Source organism: Nycticebus coucang, chromosome X (assembly GCF_027406575.1).
Source record: "Nycticebus coucang isolate mNycCou1 chromosome X, mNycCou1.pri, whole genome shotgun sequence".
NCBI classification, from domain to species: Eukaryota; Metazoa; Chordata; class Mammalia; order Primates; family Lorisidae; genus Nycticebus; species Nycticebus coucang.
In genome coordinates, this window is record NC_069804.1 from 83,064,698 (window position 1) to 83,088,312 (window position 23,615).

Consider the following 23,615-nt stretch of genomic DNA (forward strand, 5'->3'; position numbering starts at 1 on the left):
TAGAAAGATGGAAAATTCAATATTAAAACTAAAGGGAATGTAAATTACTAGTGCTCCAATGGCAAACTTTTTCTTCATGTTTCCCTTGCTGCTGCTGCATGTGTTGTTTGGGCAGTTATGTCTAGCTTTAATATTGACTTAGTTTTTTTTTAAAGTTTGCATTACAGGTCCAAGAAATTATAGAAAATGCATATCCTAAAATTTATGTTAGTGAATGGAGTTCCTAGGCCATAAGAATTATCTATTTTTGAAAATGGACAATTTTATGTGTTTTAGGAATCTTTAGAATATCTTTTCGCACCTCTTCATTTCTTTCCAACCCATCTAAAGCTAAAAATACCTGTGTCCTAAAATGTAGTATACTTTTTTAAACTAGAGGAGTAAGAATGGTAAGCAGCTTTTGATATGCATTCATACAACCTAAATGATGTGGATATGAGCTATTCTTGAAGATATCCATTATTTCCAAGTGACTATTTTTGTAGCACATACTATAATGGTGCATGGATATTTATTCAATGTGCATTATTTATAGTATACAAAATTTCTCATGTATTAGGTAAGGCATAAATGATACCATGATGATTTTCTTAGTGTGTGTTGGGTGATGAGAAAAACTCTAAAAGGAATTCTGAAGGTCTGATTTTTGGAAATTCACATGGTGGTAGCATTGGTTTTATTCATTTACTCTTTAATGAGATAATTTTTCTCCAGTACATGCTTTAATTTGTGTAGGTTCCTTTGGATTATCAAAATGCTTCTCTGATAACTTGGAGGAATAAGCAAAATGAATTTACAGAATCTTAAAAAGAATTAAAAGAGGGAAAAAAGGGTCTGAACTTCTAACTTAATAGCTCATATGTTAAAATATTTAAAAATGAATAAATGTAGAAAATATAGCTTGTACAAAACCAGTCTTCCTGTATGAATGAAATTCCAAATAGCTTTTATGTCTACCTGAGCTAAGTAAAATTGCAGAGTAAATTCTGAAAACCTAAAACATTATTCTGATAGGCTCTGTGTGGCTCAATATTAATTTTTTCTTCTTAAGTTCAGAAAAGATTGTTTTTGTGCTGTTTCACTAAAGATAAGTCCTCCTGTCATGACAGAACATTCAAGCAGGCATAGGCACACATTTTTTGGTGACCAGAAAATGAAAGAACTACAAAACTTTAGAAGTGAAATTAAAGCTTCCAGCTCTCAGCTTGAAGCAATTAAATGGTGTAAAGGGGGAGATTAGTGTGCAGTGTTGGGGTCCTCAAACTATGGCCCGTGGGCCACATGAGGCAGTGTGATTTTATTTGTTCCCGTTTTGTTTTTTTTACTTCAAAATAAGATATGTGCAGTGTGCATAGGAATTTGTTCATAGTTTGTTTTTTTTTTAAATTATAGTCCGACCCTCCAACGGTCTGAGGGACAGTGAACTGGACCCCTGTTTAAAAAGTTTGAGGACCCCTGAAAGGTATAAAAAGGTATCTTTTCTATTGTGGTCTGATGTGACAGGTGATTGATAACCGTGTTCTCCCCAGGATTAAAGGAAAGAAATCAATTCCGCTGGGGTTTGCTTAGATTTTCTTCTGTTTGCAGAATCTCCTGCATTCTATTATAAAACATTATGACTTTTCCCCCACCTTTATGATGTAGTTTTCTTTTTTCTTTCCAAGAGAGTAAAAGGGAATGAAATGTTTCTTTATAACCTACTGTTCGGCTAGAAAGTAAGGGGTTTCCATCTTACTTTCATCACTAGAGATACTCAATTATATGGAAGTAAATGAGTAAAAGGTTACTAACTCTGATTCTACACAGTTAAACATTTTTTTCACATTGTTTAAAATTGGGAGTTAACCAGTTCTCATTTCTTTATTTATTTATTTTTGGTAGAGACAGAGTCTCCCTTTATTGCCCTCGGTAGAATGCTGTAGCATCACAGCTCACAGCAACCTCCAGCTCCTGGGCTTAGGCGATTCTCTTGCCTCAGCCTCTCAAATAGCTGGGACTACAGGTGCCCACCACAATGCCCGGCTATTTTTTTGTTGCAGTTTTGGCTGGGGCCAGGTTTGAACCCACCAACCTCGGTTTATGGGGCCTGTGCCCTACCCACTGAGCCACAGGCACCGCCCCCAATTCTCATTTCTCATGCCTTTATCTCTGTTTTATGATTTTTACTGTTATTCAAATACAGATTTCCTTCAGAGCCATCTGACCTCCTTTTAAAGTCAAAATGTAGAATTTTAGTTTGAAATTCTAGTATTTTGTTTTGTAACCTAAGAAATATGAATATCTGAATAATCATTTTTAGTAACTTGAATATTTTAATTTGTCTATGGTAAGAGAGTACACCAGAGATTATTATGTATTAAAACCAGAAAGTGTTGGCAGAGAAGGAAAGTTGTCACATTTTAGGAATGATTTTGTTTTCATTTCCAGAAGTGTATAATAAAAGACAAACTTTATAACCAGTTTTATATAGCATACAATTTATTTTATTGTATTTTAATAAAAAGCCAGTTTTCCTTTCTCTCTTTCATTTTATTCTCTAAATTTTTTTTTTTTTTTTGTAGAGACAGAGTCTCACCTTATTGCCCTCGGTAGAGTGCCGTGGTGTCACACAGCTCACAGCAACCTCTAAATCCTTGGGCTTAGGCAATTCTCTTGACTCAGCCTCCCAAGTAGCTGGGACTACAGGCGCCCGCCACAACGCCCGGCTATTTTTTTGTTGCAGTTTGACCGGGGCTGGGTTTGAACCCGCCACCCTCGGCGTATGGGGCCGGAGCCCTACCCGCTGAGGCACAGGCGCCGCCCTTATTCTCTAAATTTAATCTCCCTCAGACTTCTAATACTATTTATCCCTAGTATAAATGGAGCTTTCTTTTCTAAGCCCCCTTATTAACATTTCCTTTTGAACTGACTCATTTCCGCATTTAGCCTTAATTTTTATTTTTTCATCTGTGCTTGTGCTTACTTTTAAATAAAAATTTAAATAATAATTCTAAGCAGCTAAATTTGTAAATGGACAGGTTTAACAATGTTATGATTTGCATGAATTTATATAAAAATTTGCCATATTTTAGAAATGTGTTCATGATTCTAGATACACAATTTAAAGAGAGTTGATAGCAACGTACTATTACCAATTATAGCTATATACATACATAGTTCCTTATTTTAACTTCCATTTGGTTACTCAGTGATTCCTTAGGAAAAAAGAAGTGGAGTATTGTGGTAAATCTTAAGATAATAACTTTTTACCTTGCTTTTAGAGAGAACACCTTGTTTTTTTCACTGAAGAATTAAAGAACTAAACATTGAATATGCATTCAAAATGAAGCAGATTATTTTTATTTATAATGTAATGTATAGCAAAACTGTGGAATAGTAAGACTTACCTGATTAAACCCCTTGCCTTCAGCTAAGACTCCATGCAAAAAAGCTTTTCTCTCCTTTCTTCAAATCTTCTTAAAGAGATGATTCATAGATATTTTTTCCCCAAAGCATTCCAGTCAGGAGGTTCTTTTTTTTTTTTGAGACAGAGTTTCACTTTGTCACTCTTTGTACAGTGCCATGGTGTCATAGCTCACAGCAATCTCAAACGCTTGGGCTCAAGTGATTCTCTTGCCTCAGCCTCTCGAGTAGCTGGGACTACAGGCAACTGCCACAACGCCTGGGTATTTTTAGAGGCAGGGTCTCGCTCTTGCTCAGGCTGGTCTTGAACCCGTGAGCTCAAGTAATCCACCCATCTCAGCCTCCCAGAGTTCTAGGATTACAGGCATGAGCCACTGCGCCCAGCCAGGAGGTCCTTTATAAAGTTTGATTTTCCATTCCCTGTGAAGTATGTGAAACAAATATTATTATTATTATTTTATAGATGGGAAATTTATACTCAGAAAAATTAAATGATTTTGCCTGAGATTTTTTTATAGCTAATAACTATGATCTACATCTCTTGATTTATTGTCTAATGTCCTTAGCTTGTTAGTGTTTTCAGTTTTTAATAAGGCATGGTTCTCTGAATTTATTTCATACTTACTTCAGAAATTTTGTCATTTAATTACGATTCTTTGTATGCAGTGATTGTCTTTACATCATGTTACTGACAATCTAGATGGAGAATAAGATTAGTTTACTTGTCCCATGTAAACAAATTTTTGAACATTACAATTTCACAACTCTTTTTGGTTAACATTAGGAGGAAAATCTGATTTGTGGGCTAAACAATTAACCTTACTGGGGACATCGGCAATTCTAATAAAGCTCATAAGTGTATCTTCAATCTTGTAGTCATGACTGGGCTGAATCTTGTGCTCGTGTATCTTTATAACATCTCCTAATAGATATACATTTTGTAATTTTGATTCTGAAACATCTCTATTAAGACAATAATGTAATAAATTGATTGCTCCAGTACAGTTTTTATTTGTAAGAGTAGTAAAGCTCTGTAATAAAATTGTTTTGTAGCAGCTTTTCTAACAAATTCATAATTTTTGCTTTTATAGCCAGATGCTGAAATTTTTTCCATAAAATTTGTATTCAAATGGCTTTCTTAACGAAAGAGAATCTTTTTGTTTTCACTGTTGGGGATTTGTTGAAGAGAATCATTTTCGTGATCTAGAAATGTGATTTCACTGATAGCAAACCATTATGTTTTTAATAGACCATTAAATTGTATAACCTTCAAGCAGAATTGTTGGCGTAAATTGATTATGCCAGTTGTGCTCATACCTTTGAATTGACTTTGTCATTGTTCACAGAGAGGCACAAGGAGCCACTCCAGGAATGGCTCCAGAAGGTAGTAACTAGAAAAATTAAATCTGTATATTTAAAAGCCTTTCAGCTTTCAAGGTTTGTAGCATTTATGAGTCTGTTATAATATTAATAGGCCATTTTGAATATAACCACTAGGCATTGTCTTTTAGTGTAACTTTTCCATGCAAACAATGGCAAGTATTAAAATTGTTCTGTTGCAGATTTGCCAGGGAAAAAATGTTTGAGAGTTGTCTTTTAAAAAGTCTAGGAATATTGCCAAGATCTAATTTTAATTCTATTTCTTCTAGTAGTATTTGAGTTCTTATTATGCTTTTATTTTGCTTCTCATCTCACTCAATTTTAAAGTACTAGAGACTATAAATAATACTGCTTTGATAATAAGAATATTTGGTAAGAAAACTGCTAAACAAGTATCCTTTACCATCAATTTTATCACTGCCATTTTACTGTTGGTCATTTCAGAAGTATTTGAACATCAGACTAAGTTCTATGAACATGAAATTAATTATATGGTTTTGCTTTGCAATGTAATCCAAGAGTATGTGATATATATTTATGGGTAGGATATGTATTCAGACATTTGTAATGTCATAAAGTATTTCTAATAAAACAAACATTTTTCTTAGGTTTAAGGATGAATAGTAGAAAGCTGCACACAAACTGTTAAAGATTGTGCCCTGTTGTAGGTGGCCCCAGAAGAATTTAAGACCAGCATTGGCCACGTGAATGCATGTTTGAGAAAGTCTCTCCCAGTCAATGTGAAATGGCTGCTGTGTGGTTGTCTCTGCTGCTGTTGCACACTGGGTTGCAGCCTGTGGCCTGTTATTTGTCTCAACAAAAGAGTGAGTAACCATTTTATTATATAATAATACGAGCTAACTTTTTATTTTAGATTATTATGAGAGTACATACAATTAAGTTACATAGTTTAGCTTTTGTAACTGTTAAAGTCTAAATTATAGTTGTGTCCTTCGCCCAGCAAGTGTGCCATATACCCATGCAATGAAGAGCTAACATTAGTATGTGCTAAGGATTCTTTCTAGTACTTTACATGGTTTAATTCTCATAGCAGTGTTATCCTTATTGTAGAGATGAGAACAGAGAGATCAAGTTATTTGTCCAACTTTTATCAATACTTTATCACTTACTTAATAAGGGTTCCCATCATTTTAAATAAATGCAATATAAGTGAAGTACTTAATTATAAATGTAAGTGGGCTTCTTATTCTTTTTATAAAACTTGAAGCCATAAATTATTTCCAAGTTACAGATATATGGGAGAGCTTCTTCTCACGTGAAGAAATGCAGAAGTAAGAATAACATACAAAAGCCTTACTTTTGAGCATGATACAGTAACATTTTATTATAATGTTACTAGTGATGTCATGGATTTAAGACAACTATTTTAATCTTCTCTTCTTTAAAATTTCAGTTTAAGTTTTAAAATTTTTTCCCCAGTGGGAAGATATCTTTTAAAAATTTGGTGGGATCACACATACGGTGCATCTTACAAGGGTACATGTGAAACTTACTAAATGTAGAATATAAATGTCTTAACACAATAACTAAGAAAATGCCAGGAAGGCTATGTTAACCAGTGTGATGAAAATATGTCAAATGGTATATAAAACCAGTGTATGGTGCCCCATGATTGCATAATGTACACAGCTATGATTTAATAATAAATAAAAATATATATATATATAATTTTACTTAAAGCCAATAAGAAAAAATAATTTATTTGACCTAAAGTTTTTTTCATAGTACCTTATTAAGGATTTCACTTAAACTTTTAAGTAAAATTAGCCCACTAGATCAAATTCAAAATTATAACACCTTAAGGAGGAATAATTGGATACAAAGTAGTTTCATTAAAGCCAAAAATATCCCCCAAAAGTACTAATTATTATTTTTTCTCTCTTCTTCCTATGCTTTTTAATGTCTACTTGAAACATATAAATAATAAAATACTGCCTCTGACTTTCTGAATGGAAAAATTAAGAATTTTATTGATTCCCGGGCGGCGCCTGTGGCTCAGTCAGTAAGGCGCCGGCCCCATATACCGAGGATGGTGGGTTCAAACCCAGCCCCGGCTGAACTGCAACCAAAAATAGCTGGGCGCTGTGGCGGGCGCCTGTAGTCCCAGCTACTCGGGAGGCTGAGGCAAGAGAATTGCTTAAGCCCAGGGGTTGGAGGTTGCTGTGAGCTGTGTGATGCCATGGCACTCTACCAAGGGCCATAAAGTGAGACTCTGTCTCTACCAAAGAAAAAAAAAAAAAGAATTTTATTGATTCCCTTGATAACCACTAATTGATAAAACCTTTACTTTAAATACAGCTTAGTCAAGCATGTACAATATTTTCGAATGACTTTCTATAAAGAAAGAAAGCTGACAGCATGTTTCTTAACTGTCAAATCTTTTAAAAGTTATAATAGGTAACTCTTGCCTATCCCCATTATGTTTTAAAATCATCAATGGAAATTAATTATTATATGAATTCCACATCATGTAAATAAAGCCCATCTCAGTTATTTAAGAATATTTTTTTTGTCTGGGCAAGATGGCTCACGCCTGTAAACCTAGCACTCTGGGAGGCCAAGGCTGGTGTATTGTCTGAGCTCACAGGTTTGAGACCAGCCGAGCCAGAGCAAGACCTCATCTCTAAAAACAGCTGGCGTTGTGGCGGGCACCTGTAGTCGCAGCTATTTGGAAGGCTGGAGGCAAGAGAATCACTTGAGCCCAAGAGTTAGAGGTTGCTGTGAGCTGTGATGCCATAATACTCTACCAAGGGCAACAACTCTGTCTCAAAAAAAAAACCATTTTTGGTTTTAATGTTAACCATTATCTATCTTTTTCTGATGACCTATTTATGCTTTGCCTATTTGTTAATACCTCCAACAGAGGGCCTGAAGTAGGAAAACCAATTTTTTTCTATCATTTGCTTTTACTATGAGTGTTTCTAATAGAATATTCAATAGAAATAAGATAATACTGATGCTGTAATCTCTCCCTACTTTTTATTATTTTGGATAATCAAGAGTTCATACTGAAGTTGAGGTATCCATGTAATTTTTTTTGAAACAGAGTCTCACTCTGTTGCCCAGGCTAGAGTGCCATGGTATCAGCCTAAGACAAAGCAACCTCAAACTCCTGGGTTCAAGCATTCCTCCTGCCTCAGTCTCCTGGAGTAGCTGGGACTACAGGCATCACAACACCTAGCTATTTTTTTCTATTTTTAGTAGAGAAGGTGTGTCACACTTGCTCAGGCTGGTCTCGAACTCCTGACCTCAAGGGATCCTCCCACCTAGGCCTCCCAGAGTTAGGTGTAGGCTTGAGCCACTGCACCCAGCATATCCATATATTCTAATTCACTAATCTATCAATGTAAATAATTTTAATTAACATAGATTTGCAAACTGTCATCCATGAGCCAAATGCAGCCTACCCTGTTGTTAAATATTTCAGTCAATTACCAACATTTAAAATGAGAATATTGGGCAGCGCCTGTGGCTCAGTGGGTAAGGCGCCAGCCCTATATATACTGAGGGTGGTGAGTTCAAACCCAGCCCCGGCCAAGCAACAACAAAAGAAATAGCCGGGCGTCGTGGTGGGCGCCTGTAATCCCAGCTACTCGGGAGGCTGAGGCAAGAGAATCGCCTAACCCCAAGGATTTGGAGGTTTCTGTGAGCTGTGACAGACCCCACAGCACTCTACCGAGGGTTAGTAAGTGAAACTCTGTCTCAAAAAAAAAAAAAAAATTAAAATGAGAATATTGAAAATAAAATTTGGGATATCTAGCATCTCATAAAATCTAAATATCTGGCAATCCTGGACTTAGATGCTTTTATGTCAACAATTGAATCTCACTGAATGGTAGGTGCTCCTTTTAAATAGAACAGATAGTCTGTTGTTCACCATAGACCCTGCCTTGCTATATAAGGTATTATAATTCACAGCCCCTGATTTTGTACATGCCAGGTTGTCAGTAATCTACTAGACGATGAAACACTACGCACATGCTGATAACTTTATGCAAATCACTGTCCTTTCTGGAGCCTTGATATCCTTACCCATAAAGTTGGGTTAATACTACTTACTTTTAAAGGGGTTTTGATGAGGAGGATATTTAAGGTACCTGACAGCTTTTTTGTCTACATGGAGAAATAGAAAATAAAATAAAATAATTTTTATTCCTTCTACTGCTTCCTAATCTGTAAAATAAGTTGTATAGACTATAACAGTTTACTTGGAAGGATGGCTAACATTCATAAAGTGCAAATCCCTTATTTTACAGGTATGGAAACTGAATTTCCAAGAGGTGAAGTAACTTTCCCAGAGTCACACAACAAATAGCACAACCAGAAAAATAATGTGTGTTTTGTTTTGTTTTTCTCTCTAACACTGTATTTCCTTCAGTATATGATATTTCTTTCATCAAATTTCCTGAGACAAGAAACATTTGATTAAGTTGTGTGTGTGGTAAATAGTTGGCCAACTGGGTTTTAATTCTCTAGCCATGTTTGGAAAACTTTTTCTTAGAGAGAATCAAATAGTAAATATTTTAGGCTTTGTGGGCCAATGGTCTCTGTTGCAACTACAAAGCTGTGCCATCATGCCATATAAGCAGCTATAAATAATACATAAGTGAGCAAGCATTGCTGTGTCCTCATAAAACTTTACTAATAAAGTTTTACAGTGGGCTAGATTTGGCCTATGGAATATGGTTTTCCATCCTGCTCTAGCCATCTCTAATTGAGTATCTAGCTTTGTGGGAGTCATGTCTCTGTTTATCCACAATGGAAATACTACAATAGAACTACTCTGTTCTAAGTCACACAGTTGCAATGTGAACCAATGATTTCAAAGTGTTTTTAAGGAAAGGACTTCCATGTAAATAGTCTGCCTTTGTGAACTACAGTTTTAGTCAGTATAATTCATGGACATTTCTTTGTTATTTTTTTATTTAAAAATACTAATGTTTTTAGCTACATGGATCACTTTTGTAATGCTTGAGTCATGGCTATAAGTGTGCCCATCACTCAGATAGTGTTCATTATACTTGGTAAATAGTTTTTTTTTTTTACTTCTCCTTGATTTCCGCTGGGTGTTAATACTTGATCTTATCCAGAAGGCCGAGTGTTACTTGCCTCTGTGCACACATGTACTCCATTGATTAGTTCCAATTTAATAGTGAATACGTGTGCTGTTTGTTTTTCTATTCTTTACATACTTAAGATAATGGTCACCAGTTCCAAATTGCTAGAAAATGCATTAATTCATTCTTTCTTATGGCTGAGTGGTACTCCATTTTGTGTGTGTGTGTGTGTGTGTGTGTGTACCACCTTCTGTTAATCCACTCATGAATTGATGGGCGCTTGGGTTCATTCCACATCTTTGCAATTGTGAATTGTACTTCGATGGACATTCAAGTGCAGATGTCTTTTTATAAAAGGTTTCTTATTCTTTGGGTAGATACTCAGTAGTGAGATTGCCTAATTAAATGGTAGGTCTACTTTTATTTCTTTGAGGAATCTTCATACTGTTTACATTAGTACATAGAGGTTGTACTAATTTGCAGTCCAAACAATAGCGTATAAGTATTTCTTTCTCTCTGTTTCCATACCAGCATCTATTGTTTTGGGCTTTTTAATAAGTCACGCGAATTGGCGTAAGATGATATCTCATTGCAGTTTTAATTGGCATTTTCCTGATGATTAAAGAGGTTGAACATTTTCCTGATGATTAGAGAGGTTGTTTATTGGCCATTTGTCTTTCTCATTTAAAAAGCTTCCCTTTGTGTCTTGTACCCACTTTTTAATGGGGTTGTTTGCTTCTTGCTGCTTTGCTTGAGTTCTTTGTAGATTCTGATTATTAGCCCTTCATTGGCTGGCTGTATAGCTTGGGAATGTTTTCTTCAATTCTGTAGACAATTGATTTGCTCTGTTGATTATTTCCTTAGCTGCATGGAAGCTTTGTAATTTAGTCAGTTCCCATTTATTTATTTTTGTCATTGCTGTGATTCCTTTTTGGGTCTTCTTCATAAATTCTTTGCCTAAGCCAGTATCTAGAATAATTTTTCCAATATTTTCTTCTAGAGTTCTTATGGTTTCATGCCTTACATTTAAGTTTTTATACATCTTGAATTTTTGTGAGTTGTGAGAGATATGAATCCTGTTTCATTCTTCTGCATGTGGTCCCAGCACCATTTATTGAATAGGGATTATTTCCCATAGTACATATGTTTTCTACTTTTTCAGAAATCAGTTGGCTGTATGTGGATGTAGATGGTTTTTTATATGAGTTTTCTGTTATGTTCCATTGCTCTATGTCTATTTTTGTACCAATATCATACTGTTTTGGTTATTATAGCCTTGTAATATAGTTTGAAGTTTGGTAATGTGATGCCTCCAGTCTTGTTCTTTTTTTTTAAGATTGCTTTGGTTAGGCAAGCTCTTTTCTAGTTCCAAATGAAGCATAGAATTATTAGTTTTTTTAGGTCTGTGTAATATGATGTTGGTATTTTTATAGGGATTGCATTGAATCTGTAAATCGCTTCAGGTTGTATGAACATTTTTTAATACTGATTATTCTGATCCATGAGCATAATATGTCTTTCCATTTCTTTGTATTATCTGCAGTTTCTTTCCTCAGTGTTTCATAGTTCTTTTTGTAGAGATTTTTCACCTCTTTGGTTCAGGTATTTTCCTGGGTATTTTATTTTCTTTTGGCTATTGCGAATGGTATTGAGTCTTTGTTTTGACTATTAGTGTTGTATAGGAATGCTACTGATTTATGTACATTGATTATGTAATTGGAAACTTTGCTGGATTTATTTATCAATTTTAGGAGTCTCTTGGTGGAGTCTTTGGGGTTTTCTAGATACAAGATCATATCATCATTGAAAAGCAATAGTTTGACCTCTTTTTTTTTCCAATTTGGATACCATTAATTTCTTTCTCTTGCCTGATTTCTTTGACTAGGACTTCCAGCACTCTTTTGAAGATAAGTAGCAACTGTGAGCACCCTTGTCTTATTCCAGTTCATAGGGGGAATGTTTTCAACTTTTTTTCTATTCAGAATGATATTGGCTATGGGTTATATATGACTTTTGTAATTTTGACATATGTTCCTTCTATGCCTAGTTAGTTGAGAATTTTTATCATGAAAAGTGTTGGATTTTGTCAAATACTTATTCTGCACTTTTTGAGATGCTCGTATGGCCTTTGTTTTAACATTTGTTTATGTGGTGAATCACATTCATTGATTTACATAAGTTTATTTTTATTTATTTATTTATTTAGACAGAGTAGAGTCACCCTCAGGAGAGTACCGTGGTGTCACAGCTCACAGCAACCTCCAACTTTTGGGCTTAAGCGATTCTCTTGCCTCAGCCTCCCAAGTAGATGGAACTATAGGCGCTCACCACAACACCTATTTTTTTTGTTGCAGTTGTTTTTGTTGCACCTATTTTTGTTGTTTAGCTGGCCTGGGCTGGGTTTGAACCCACCACCTGGGTGTATGTGGCCAGCACTGTAACCACTGTACTGGCACTGTGATTTACATATGTTGAATCATCTGCATCCTTGGGATGAAGCCCACTTGCTCATGGTGGATTATTGTCTTGATCAGCTATTGAATTCTGTTTGCTAGTATTTTATTGAGGATTTTTGCATCAATATTCATAAGGGATATTGTTCTGTAGTTTTCAATTTTTGCAGTGCCTTTTCCTAGCTTTGGTATCAAGGTGATGCTGGCTTCACAGAGTGATTTGGGGTAAATTCCTTCCTTCTCAGTATTATGGAATAATTTCTGTAGTATGAGTACCAGTTCCTCTTTGCAGGTCTGTTAGAATTCTGCTGTGACTCCATCTGGTTCAAGGCTTTTTGTTTCCCTTTGAAGGCTTTTTATTACTGCTTCAATCTCATTGCTCATTATTGGTCTGTTTAGGAGTTTTATTTCTTCCTGATTGAGGCTTGGGAGTTTGTTTCCAGGAATTGGTCCATTTTCTCTGTGTTTGCTAGTTTATGCACAGAGAGATTTTTGTAGTATTCACAGATGTTTTGTATTTCTGTCATATCAGTTGTAGTGTCTCCTTTTTCATTTCTGATTGACCTTATTTGGTTCTTTCTCTTCTATTTCTACTTAATCTAGGAGAGGATTTAGTTCATCTTTTAAGAACCAACTTTTTGTTTCACTGATGCTTTGTAGTATTTTTTTATTTTCCATTTAATTTAGTTCTAGCCTGAACTTTGTTATTTCTTTTCTTCTGCTGGCACTGTGTTTGAGTTGCTCTTCCTTTGCTAGTTCCTTGAGATGTGACATTAGATTGTTAATTTTTTTTCTGTTTTTTTGATACAGACATTTAAGGTTATGGATTTCCCTCTGAGACATACTTTTGCCGAGTCTCATAAATTTTCATAGCTTCTGCCGTGTTTGTTGTTCAGTTCAAAGAATATTTTGATTTCCATCCTAATTTCATCCTTCACCCAGTAATCATTCAGCAGCAGCTTGTTTAATTTCCATGACTTTGTGTAAATTTCAGTGTTTCTCTTGTGACTGATTTCTAGTTTTATTCCTCTATGGTCTATAATGATACATGGTATCAATTTGAAATTTTGAACTTATTGAGCCATGTTTTGTGGCCTAAGATATGATTAGTCTTAGAGATTGTCCCATATTCTGGGGAAAAGAATGTAAACTCAATAGCTTACGGGTAGAATGTTCTGTAATTATTTGTTAGGTCCATTTGATGTAGAATCTGGTTTAAGTCCATTGTTTCAGGATTTATTTTGTTCTTTGATGATTTGTACAGTTCTACTGGTGGGTTGTTGAAGTTCCCAGAAATTACAATGTTATTATTTATTTATTTGCTTAACTGGGATAATTTGCTTTATGTATCTGTTATGTATCTGGAAGCTCCCACGTTGGGGTATATATTCAGAATTGGTATGTCTTGTTGAATTGCTCTCCTCACCATTAGATAATGACCCTCTTTATCTTTCTTTACCTTGTTGGTTTAAAGTAATTTTTTTATTTTATTTATTTTTATCTACTTTTTTTTTTTAGAGACAGTTTTACTTTGACACCCTCGGTAGAGTGCCAGGGCATCACAACTCATGGCAACCTCCAGCTCTTGGGCTTAAGTGATTCTCTTGCCTCAGCCTCCCGAGTACCTGGGACTACAAATTTAAAGTAATTTTTAACTGATATGAGAATAGCTACACCTGATTTCTTTTTATGTCCCATTTGTGTGTAATATTTATTTCTTTCCTTTCACATTAAATCTGTGGCATGGACATTTTCTTTAGCAAATTAAGTGATAGAGAAAAGCAATATGGATCGGGGTTCATTTTACTTCCCCTCATCTCTCTTGGCTCTGGTAAGATCTCACAGCTAAATGATACATGAAATGAGGGGGGAGGAGACAAGATGGCCAACTGGAGCCAGCTTTCCACAGAGGCTCCCATCCAGGAGGAGAGATAAATGACAGAAGGTTCTCCAAAAAGCTGATGGTTAGGATCTGAACTAAGAAGATTGTGGAGTACACATCATCCCTGCTGAGGTGAGCTGCAACTCCAAGGAAAAAAAACTATAGGTACAAAGCCCATCGCCAAGTGGATGAGTCCCCTCCCCCATGAGAGCAGCTCACAGTGAGCTTTCTGCAAACAAGCGAGCAGAGTTCAGATTTCATCTTATTTTATCCCATGGGAGAGAAACGCTAAAAACAAGAATTCCTTTTCCAGAGATTTCCCACTTGTGAGCCTAGAGATTCTCCTGCCAGGTATAAAATTGAACAAATATTCTACCCACAATTCTGAACTCCCAATCCACTCCTCCACCCCATCCCACGGTCTGGTAGCCTGTCCCCTGTGGAGTCCAGAGTGTTGGGCAATTCCTGGAGAGGTGTGGGCATAGCCTGGGCTGCTATAAGTCTGTGCTGAAACAGCAGCACAAGTATAAAGTACAGATTGCAGAGTGAGGGAGTCAAGCAGGAGAGGGAGTAATGTGGCCTGCAGCAGAGCATGGCAGCTGCAGCAGCGACAGGGCTCACACTCCAGGTCCCCAGGTCTTATTTTGGAGAACTACTTCCTGTTTCTCTTGGTAACTGGAGGGAGCTGGGTCTTTACTTTGGGGGCAGCCACAGGTGGAGCAGAACTAGGACAGAAACAGAGACTCCATGAGCTGGGGGTACACCTGCAGTCGTACCTGCCCACATGGGGTGTGGATGAGAGTGGGATGCAGACTCTGCAAGAGTGCATACTGATGCAGCACCTACCTGCAATGGGACAGGGATGGGACAGAGGCTTTCCTTCTGAGAGCTCAAAATACACCCAGCAGTACCCTCCCCATGTGGAGCATGGCTAAAACAGAGACACAGACTCCATGAGAGTATGTGTGTAGTGGTGGCATCCGCCCAGGCTGAGGCTGGGACAGAGTCGCAGCCTCTGAACTCAAAACATGCCTGGCTCAAGGTGCAGCATAGCCAGGACAGAATCACAAATTCCATGATAATGCATGCAGTGGCTGCACCAGCAGGGGGAGGGTCAGGGTCAGAGATACAGCCTCTGCAAGCTTAAAATATACTTAGTCCGATTTGGAATACAATAGAAAACCAGGAAATGAAACTAACATCTTACAACCACCTAATCTTTGATAAACCAAACAAGAACATACCTTGGGGAAAAGACTACCTATTCAATAAATGGTGTTGGGAGAACTGGATATCCACATATAAAAGACTAAAACTGGACCCACATCTTTCTCTGCTCACAAAAACTGATTAAAGATGGATAAAAGACTTAAATTTAAGGCATGAAACAATAAAATTACTCAGAAAAAGCATAGGAAAAACACTGGAAGATATTGGCCTGGGGAAAGACTTCATGAAGAAGACTGCTATGGCAATTGCAACAATAAATGAGTACAAAAACTTCAGGGCGGAGACAAGATGGCTGACTAAAGCCAGCTTTCCACAGAGTCTCCCATCCAGAAGGAGAGTTTCAGGACAGAAATTTAGCAAGTAACCTGGTGGATTAGAGCTACACCAAGACAGAAGTTTGAAGAACACACATCAACCTGCTTAAGTGAGCTGCGAACCCAAGGATACAAACAAAAGGTACAAAATCTATCACCAAGCAGATGGGAGTCCCCTCCCCCATGAGAATGGCTTGGAGTGCCCCACAAACAAACGAGCAGAGTTCAAAGGTCCTCCCACTACAGTCCATGGGAGACACCCTCTAAAAACTGGACCTACCTCCCCTACTAGAGTGCCATGGTGTTCTCCTGCCAGGCATAAAACTGTATAGAACTGTATATATTCTCTACCTGCAATTCTGAGCTCCCAGCAAACCCCTCCACTCTCACTCTGAGGTCTGGAGGCCTGTCCCCCAGGAGTCCATATACTTGGGTGATTTCTTGAGGGTTGTGGACAGGGCCTAGACTACAGCTGCTTAGTGCAGATTGTGCGGCACAGGAGTAAGGAGAGGACGGTCGGCTGAGAGGGAACCACACAGGAGTGGCAGTGCCCAGAAGCGCAGACCACCAACCATGTTTAGCAACAATAGGGCTCACTCCTGGATATTCCGAAGCCACACCCGCTGTCTCTCTGGGCAACCAGAGAAGGCCAGGCACCTTCTCAGGTGGCACGCAGCGTGGAACAGATCTGGGAGAGAAACGCAGGCCCCGTGAGTAAAGAGTTTCCCTGAGGCGGTACTGGCCTGGGTGGAGCGAGGGGACTAGAAGTGCACACGCAGAGCAGGGAATTTCCCAGGGTGCGGCTGACCCAGAGGACTGCTTTAGTGAGCCTAAGATGTACCCGGCCATCGGGGGATCGTCAGCCTATAGACAAAGGAAGACAGGAGGCTAGAACTGACGGTTAACAGAACACAAACCTGCAGGAGCAAAGACAGGGCCTGAGGCACAGGCTCTTGAAACTCAAAACAGCTTGTCTTCTGCAGGGAAATTTAGCAGAAACATAAACATATTCCCGCAAAGTTGTTCTGTTCTGTTCTGTCAGTAACATCAATCAGTGGCGGGGCTGGAACTGAGTGAACACCCCCTAGCCTCTATCAAGCACCCAAGGTTGTCAGGCCTCACCTCCCCCTGCTGGATAGAGGCAGAGCACAGCAGCCTGGCTGAGCAGAAATAAATTTCCTTGTGATTCAGGCAGGTGCAAACACCTGGAGTATCTGTTTACTAGAGAAAACTGGGTCACAGCCCTGTGGGGTTATCTGTGACTGGGTGGAACAAAGGTGGAAGGTGGGGAAGGAGTCATCAACCTTCCCAGACTAATCTATTTGCTGGGTGGGTCCTCCTGTCTCCACAGAGCACCGGAGCAAGCCATATCTGTGTTGTCACCAGACCCCTGCGATCCAAACCTTTTAAACTCTCCCATCTGAGACAGGTGCTGACAGAGATAATTGATTTGGACTATTTGAACTGAGCCAATCGCCCAAAGACTATTCAAGTTGTGCCCTCGGTGTGTGGTTGTAGGAAGGTTTGATTTTCCTTTTGCAATTGTTGCCTCTTGGGGGGCAGGGTGACTTAATTGCTGGTATTTCTCCACAGCTGAGACTTCAACCCAGAGTAACTGTTTCTCTAGAGTTGAACAGAGACCAGCTGAAAACAAGACAAAACCACTTAGCCCTACCACAGGTCCCCAGTTTCTCAGGCCATAGCACTGTATGTGTCCTCGACAGAGCTCCAGGGGAAAAATCAAATGGTGTAAAACAAGCATGGGGCTGAATCAACGGAAAAACCCTGGTAACATGAATAACCAGAATAGATCAATTGCCACCACTCCGGAAGGAAAGATATGACAGTAGTAGCTGAAGATCCCATTCATAAACAGCTGGGCGAGATATCAGAAATCGAACTCAGAATTTGGATTGCAAACAAGATTAATAGAATTGAGGAAAATTTGGAATAAGAAATTCGAGGAGAAATACAAAAGTTGTCTCGAGAATTTAAAGAATTTAAAGACAAAACCACCAAAGATTTAGACACACTGAAGCAAGAATTTGCAGCCCTCAAAGATCTGAAAAATACAGTAGAATCCAACAGTAACAGAGTGGAGCAAGCAGAAGAAAGCATTTCTGACATTGAAGACAAAGCCTTTGAACACTCCCAAACTCTCAGAGAGGAAGAGAAGTGGAGAGCAAGAACGGATCATTCTCTCACAAACCTCTGGGATAATTTAAAGAAGGCTAATAACCACCTCATAGGAATCCCTGAAAGTGATGAAGTGGCCTTGCAAGGTACAGAGGCCCTTTGCCATGAAATTATGAAAGAAAATTTTCCAAAGATACCAAGAGATTCTGAAATTCTAATAGCAGACAGTTTCAGAACCCCAGCACAACTCAATCCAAATAAGAAATCCCCCAGGTATATGATAATTAACTTCACTAAAGTTAATATGAAGGAGAAAATTCTCAAAGCAGCCAGATGTAAGAAATCCATTACCTACAAAAGGAAGAATATTAGAACGACTGCAGATCTCTTTGCTGAAACTTTTCAAGCCAGAAGAGGCTGGTCATCAACTTTTAATCTCCTAAAGCAAAATAACGTTCAACCCTGGATCCTGGATCCAGCTAAACCGAGTTTCATTTATGATGGAGAAATTAAATACTTTAATGACATTCATATGTTGAAGAAATTTGCCATCATCAAAACAGCTCTTCAGGATCTTTTCAGACCTATCCACCATAATGAACAGCCCAATCTTTTATCACAAAAGTAAACTCATTCAGAAACTTTTGATCAAACTCCAACTTCCACAATGGAGAAAGGATTAAAAATATCCACTGGAGTTTCAAAAACATGATACCCAAAATTTTACCAGACTTATCAATATTCTCCATTAATGTCAATAGCTTAAACTGTCCTCTAAAGAGGCACAGTTTAGCTGATGGATACAAAAACTCAGGCCAGATATTTTCTGCATACAAGAGTCACATCTTACCTTAAAAAATAAATATAGACTCAGGGTGAAAGGATGGTCGTCCATATTTAAGGCAAATGGTAATCAGAAAAAAGCAGGTGCTGCAATTCTATTTGCAAAGACAGTAGGCTTTAAACCAACAAAAGTAAGGAAGGATAAGAATGGTCACTTCATATTTGTTAAGGGTAATACTCAATATCATGAGATTTCAATTATGAATATTTATATACCCAACCAGAATGAGCCTCAATTTATAAGACAAACTCTAACAGACATGAGCAACTTGATTTCATCCAGCTCCATAATAGTCGGGAGATTTCAACACTCCTTTGGCAGTATTGGGTAGATCCTCCAATAAGAAGCTGAGCAAAGAAATTTTAGATTTAAACCTAACCATCCAACATTTGGATTTGGCAGACATCTACAGGACATTTCATCCCAACATAACTGAATACACATACTTCTCATCAGGCAAAGGAACATACTCCAAAATCGATCACATCTTAGGTCACAAGTCTAACCTCAGTAAATTTAAAGGAATAGAAACTATTCCCTGCATCTTCTCAGACCACCATGGAATAAAAGTTGAACTCAATAACAACAGGAACCAGCATACTCATCCAAAAACATGAAAGTTAAATAACCTTATGCTGAATGATAGCTCAGTCAGAGATGAGATTAAGAAGGAATTTGCCAAATTTTTGGAACAAAATGACAATAAAGACATGAATTATCAGAACCTCTGGGATACAGTAAAGGCAGTCCTAAAAGGGAAATTTATAGCACTGCAAGCCTTCCTCAAGGGAATGGTAAGAGATGATGTTAACAACTTACTGGGACATCTCAAGCAAATAGGAAAGGAAGAACATTCCAACCCCAAACCCAGGAGAAGCAAAGAAATAACCAAAATCAGAGCAGAATTATATGAAATTGAAAACAAAAGAATTATACAACAGATCAATGAATCAAAAAGTTGGTTTTCTGAAAAGGTGAATAAAATAGATAATTTTTTGACTAACCTAAGGAAAAAAAAGTAAAATCTCTATTTTCCTCAATCAGAAATGACAAAGATGATATAACAACACACTCCTCAGAAATTAAAAAAATTCTTAATGAATATTACCAGAAACTTGATTTGCAGAAATATAAAAATGAAATTGACCAATACTTGGAAGCATGTCACCTTCCAAGACTTAGCCAGAATCAAGTGGAAATGATGAACAGGCCAATATCAAGTTCTCAAAAGGCATCAACCATACAAAATCACCCTAAAAAGAAAAGCCCGGGACCAGATGGCTTCATGACAGAATTCTACCAAACCTTTAGAGAGGAACTAGTACCTATATTACTCAACCTGTTCCAAACTGTAGAAAAAGAAAGAAGATTACCCAACTCATTCTGTTCAGCAAACATCACCCTGATCCCCAAACCAGGAAAAGACCACAAAAGAAAAGAAAATTATAGACCAATGTCACTAATGAATAGAGATGCAAAAATATTCAACAAAAAGAACACAAACAAAATCCAGCAACACATCAACAAATTATAAATTATGAGCAAGTCACTTTTATCCCAGGGTCTCAAAGCTGGTTCAATATACGTAAATCTATAAGTATACTTCAGCACATTACCTAATTAAAAAACAAAGACCATATGATTCTCTCCATTGCTGCAGAAAGTGTTTTTTATTTATTTTTTTATTAAATCACAGCTGTGTACGTTAGTATGATCATGGGGAACCATACACTTGGTTCATAGACTGTTTGACACATTTTCATCACACTAGTTAACATAGCTTTCATGGCATTTTCTTAGTTATTCTGCTAAGACCTTTACATTCCACTTTTACTAGGATTCACATGTTCCCTTGTAAGATGCACCGCAGGTGTAATCCCATTAATCCCCTTCCCTCCACCTACCTGTCCCCTCCCTCCCCTCCCTTTCCTCCTTCTCCCTATTCTTAGGTTGTAACTGGGTTATAGCTTTCATGTGGAGGTCCTACATTAGTTTCATAATAAGGGTGAGTACATTGGGTACTTTTCCTTCCATTCTTGAGACACTTTACTAAGAAGAATATGTTCCAGCTCCATCCATGTAAACATGAAAGAGGTAAAGTCTCCATCTTTTCTTAAGGCTACATAATATTCCATGGTGTACATATACCACAATTTATTAATCCATTCGTGGATCGATGGGCACTTGGGCTTTTTCCATGACTTAGCAATTATGAATAGGGCTGCAATAAATATTCTAATACAAATATCTTTGTTATGATATGATTTTTGGTCTGGATATATGCCCAGTAGAGGGATTACAGGATTGATTGGCAGATCTATTTTTAGATCTCTAAGTGTTCTCCATATCTCTTTCCAAAAGGAATGTATTAATTTGCATTCCCACCAGCAGTGCAAAAGTGTTCCCTTTTCTCCACATCCACGCCAACATCTCTGGTCTTGGGATTTTTTGATGTAGGCTAGTCTCACTGGAGTTAGATGATATCTCAAAGTGGTTTTGATTTGCATTTCTCTGATGATTAAAGATGATGAGCATTTTTTCATATGTCTGAAGGCCGTGCACCTGTCTTCTTCAGAGAAGTTTGTCTTCAAGTCCTTTGCCCAGCCTGCGATGGGATCCCTTGTTCTTTTCTTGCTAATGCGTTCGAGTTCTCTGTGGATTCTGGTTATTAAACCTTTGTCGGAGACATAACCTGCAAATGTCTTCTCCCATTCTGAGGGCTGTTTGCTTGCTTTATTTACTGTGTTCTTGGCTGTGCAGAAGCTTTTCAGTTTGATCAAGTCCCAATAATGTATTTTTGAAGCAGCTTCAATTGCCCAGGAGGTACTTCTCATGAAAAACATGCCCAACCCAATTTCTTTCTTTTTTTTTTATATTTTTCTTTTTTTTTTTATTAAATCATAACTGTATACATTGATATGATCATGGGGCATCATACACTCGCTTCATAAACCATTTGACACATTTTTATCACAGTGGTTAACATAGCCTTTCTGGCGTTATCTCAGTTACTGTGCCAAAACATTTACATTCTACATTTACCAAGTTTCGCAAGTACCCCTGTAAGATGCACCACAGGTGTGATCCCATCGATCCCCCTCCCTCTACCCACCCCCCCTTTCCCACTTCCCCCTATTAAGTTGTAGCTGGGTTATAGCTTTCATGTGAGAGTCCCAAATTAGTTTCATAGTAGGGCTGTGTACATTGGGTACTTTTTCTTCCATTCTTGGGATACTTTACTAAGAAGAATATGTTCCAGCTCCATCCATGTAAACATGAAAGAGGTAAATTCTCCATCTTTCTTTAAGGCTGCATAGTATTCCATGGTATACATATACCACAATTTATTAATCCATTCGTGGATCGATGGGCACTTGGGCTTTTTCCATGACTTAGCTATTATGAATTGGGCTGCAATAAACATTCCAACCCAATTTCTTCAAGGGTTTTCCCTGCACTCTCTTCTAGTATTTTTATACTTTCATGTCTTAGGTTTAAATCTTTAATCCAGTGAGAATCTATCTTGGATAATGGTGAGAGGTGTGGGTACAGATTCAGTTTTCTACAGGTTGTCAGCCAGTTCACCCAGCACCATTTGTTAAATAGGGAATCTTTTCCCCATTGAATGTTTTTAATTGGCTTGTCAAAGATTAAATAACAGTAATTAGCTGGATTCATCTCTTGGTTCTCTATTCTCTTCCGGACGTCTACTTCTCTGTTTTTGTGCCAGTACCATGCTGTTTTGATCACTATCGATTTGCAGTATAGTCTGAGGTCTGATAGCGTGATTCCTCTTGCTTTGTTTTTATTTTTGAGTAATGTCTTGGATATTCGAGGTATTTTCTGATTCCATATAAAACGAAGTATTGTTTTTCCAAGATCTTTAAAGTATGACATTGGAGCTTTAATGGGGATTGTGTTGAAATTATATATTGCTTTGGGTAGCATGGACATTTTAACAATGTTGATTCTTCCCAACCATGAGCATGGTATATTTTTTCATTTGTTAACATTCTCAACTATCTCTTTTCTTAGAGTTTCAAGTTCTCTTTATATAGATCTTTCACGTCCTTTGTTAGATAAACTCCCAAGTATTTCATCTTCTTTGGCACTACTGTGAATGGGATAGAGTCCTTAATTGTTTTTTCAACTTGACTATTGTTGGTATATATAAAGGCTACCGATTTATGAATGTTGATTTTGTAACCTGAGACGCTGCTGTATTCCTTGATCACTTCTAAGAGTTTTGTAGTAGAATCCCTAGTATTTTCCAGATATACAATCATATTATCTGCGAAGACTGAAAGTTTGATCTCTTCTTACCCTATGTGGATACCCTTGAACGGCTTTTCTTCCCTAATTGCAGTGGATAAAACTTCCATTACAATGTTAAAGAGCAATGGAGACAATGGGCAGCCTTGTCTGGTTCCAGATCTGAGTGGAAATGATTCCAATTTAACTCCATTCAATAAGATATTGCCTGTGGGTTTCCTGTAGATGGCCTATATCACTTTAAGAAATATCCCTTCTATACCAAATCTCTTAAGTGTTCTGATCATGAATGGATGTTGGATGTTATCAAAAGCTTTTTCTGCATCAATTGAGAGAATAATATGGTCTTTGTTTTTTAATTTGTTTATGTGCTGAATTACATTTATAGATTTACGTATATTGAACCAGCCTTGAGACCCTGGGACAAAAAAACAACTTGGTCGTGATGTATAATTTCTCTCATATGTTGCTGGATTCTGTTTGTTAGAATCTTGTTGAATATTTTTGCATCTATATTTGTTAGTGATATTGGTCTATAATTTTCTTTTCTTGTTGGGTCTTTTCCTGGTTTGGGGATCAGGGTGATGTTTCCTTCATGGAACATGTTGGGTAGTCTTCCTTCCT

The 23,615-nt window shown here is 37.5% G+C and overlaps 1 protein-coding gene across 4 annotated transcripts in view; it reads left to right on the forward strand.

Annotated features, from left to right (window-relative positions):
• Nucleotides 1-23,615, forward strand: part of CHIC1 (cysteine rich hydrophobic domain 1) — a 295,264-nt gene that overhangs the window by 13,090 nt on the left and 258,559 nt on the right. For 3 of the 4 annotated variants that reach the window (XR_008377667.1, XM_053580499.1, XM_053580501.1), the window contains exon 3: nucleotides 5,451-5,606. Coding sequence is in view for 3 of the 4 variants with exons in the window: in XM_053580499.1 (XP_053436474.1) it covers nucleotides 5,451-5,606 (156 nt within the window). In the remaining variant the exon portion in view is untranslated. Of the gene's footprint in view, nucleotides 1-5,450; nucleotides 5,607-9,059; nucleotides 9,411-23,615 lie in introns of those variants that run through there. The other variant, XM_053580502.1, reaches the window with a different exon arrangement.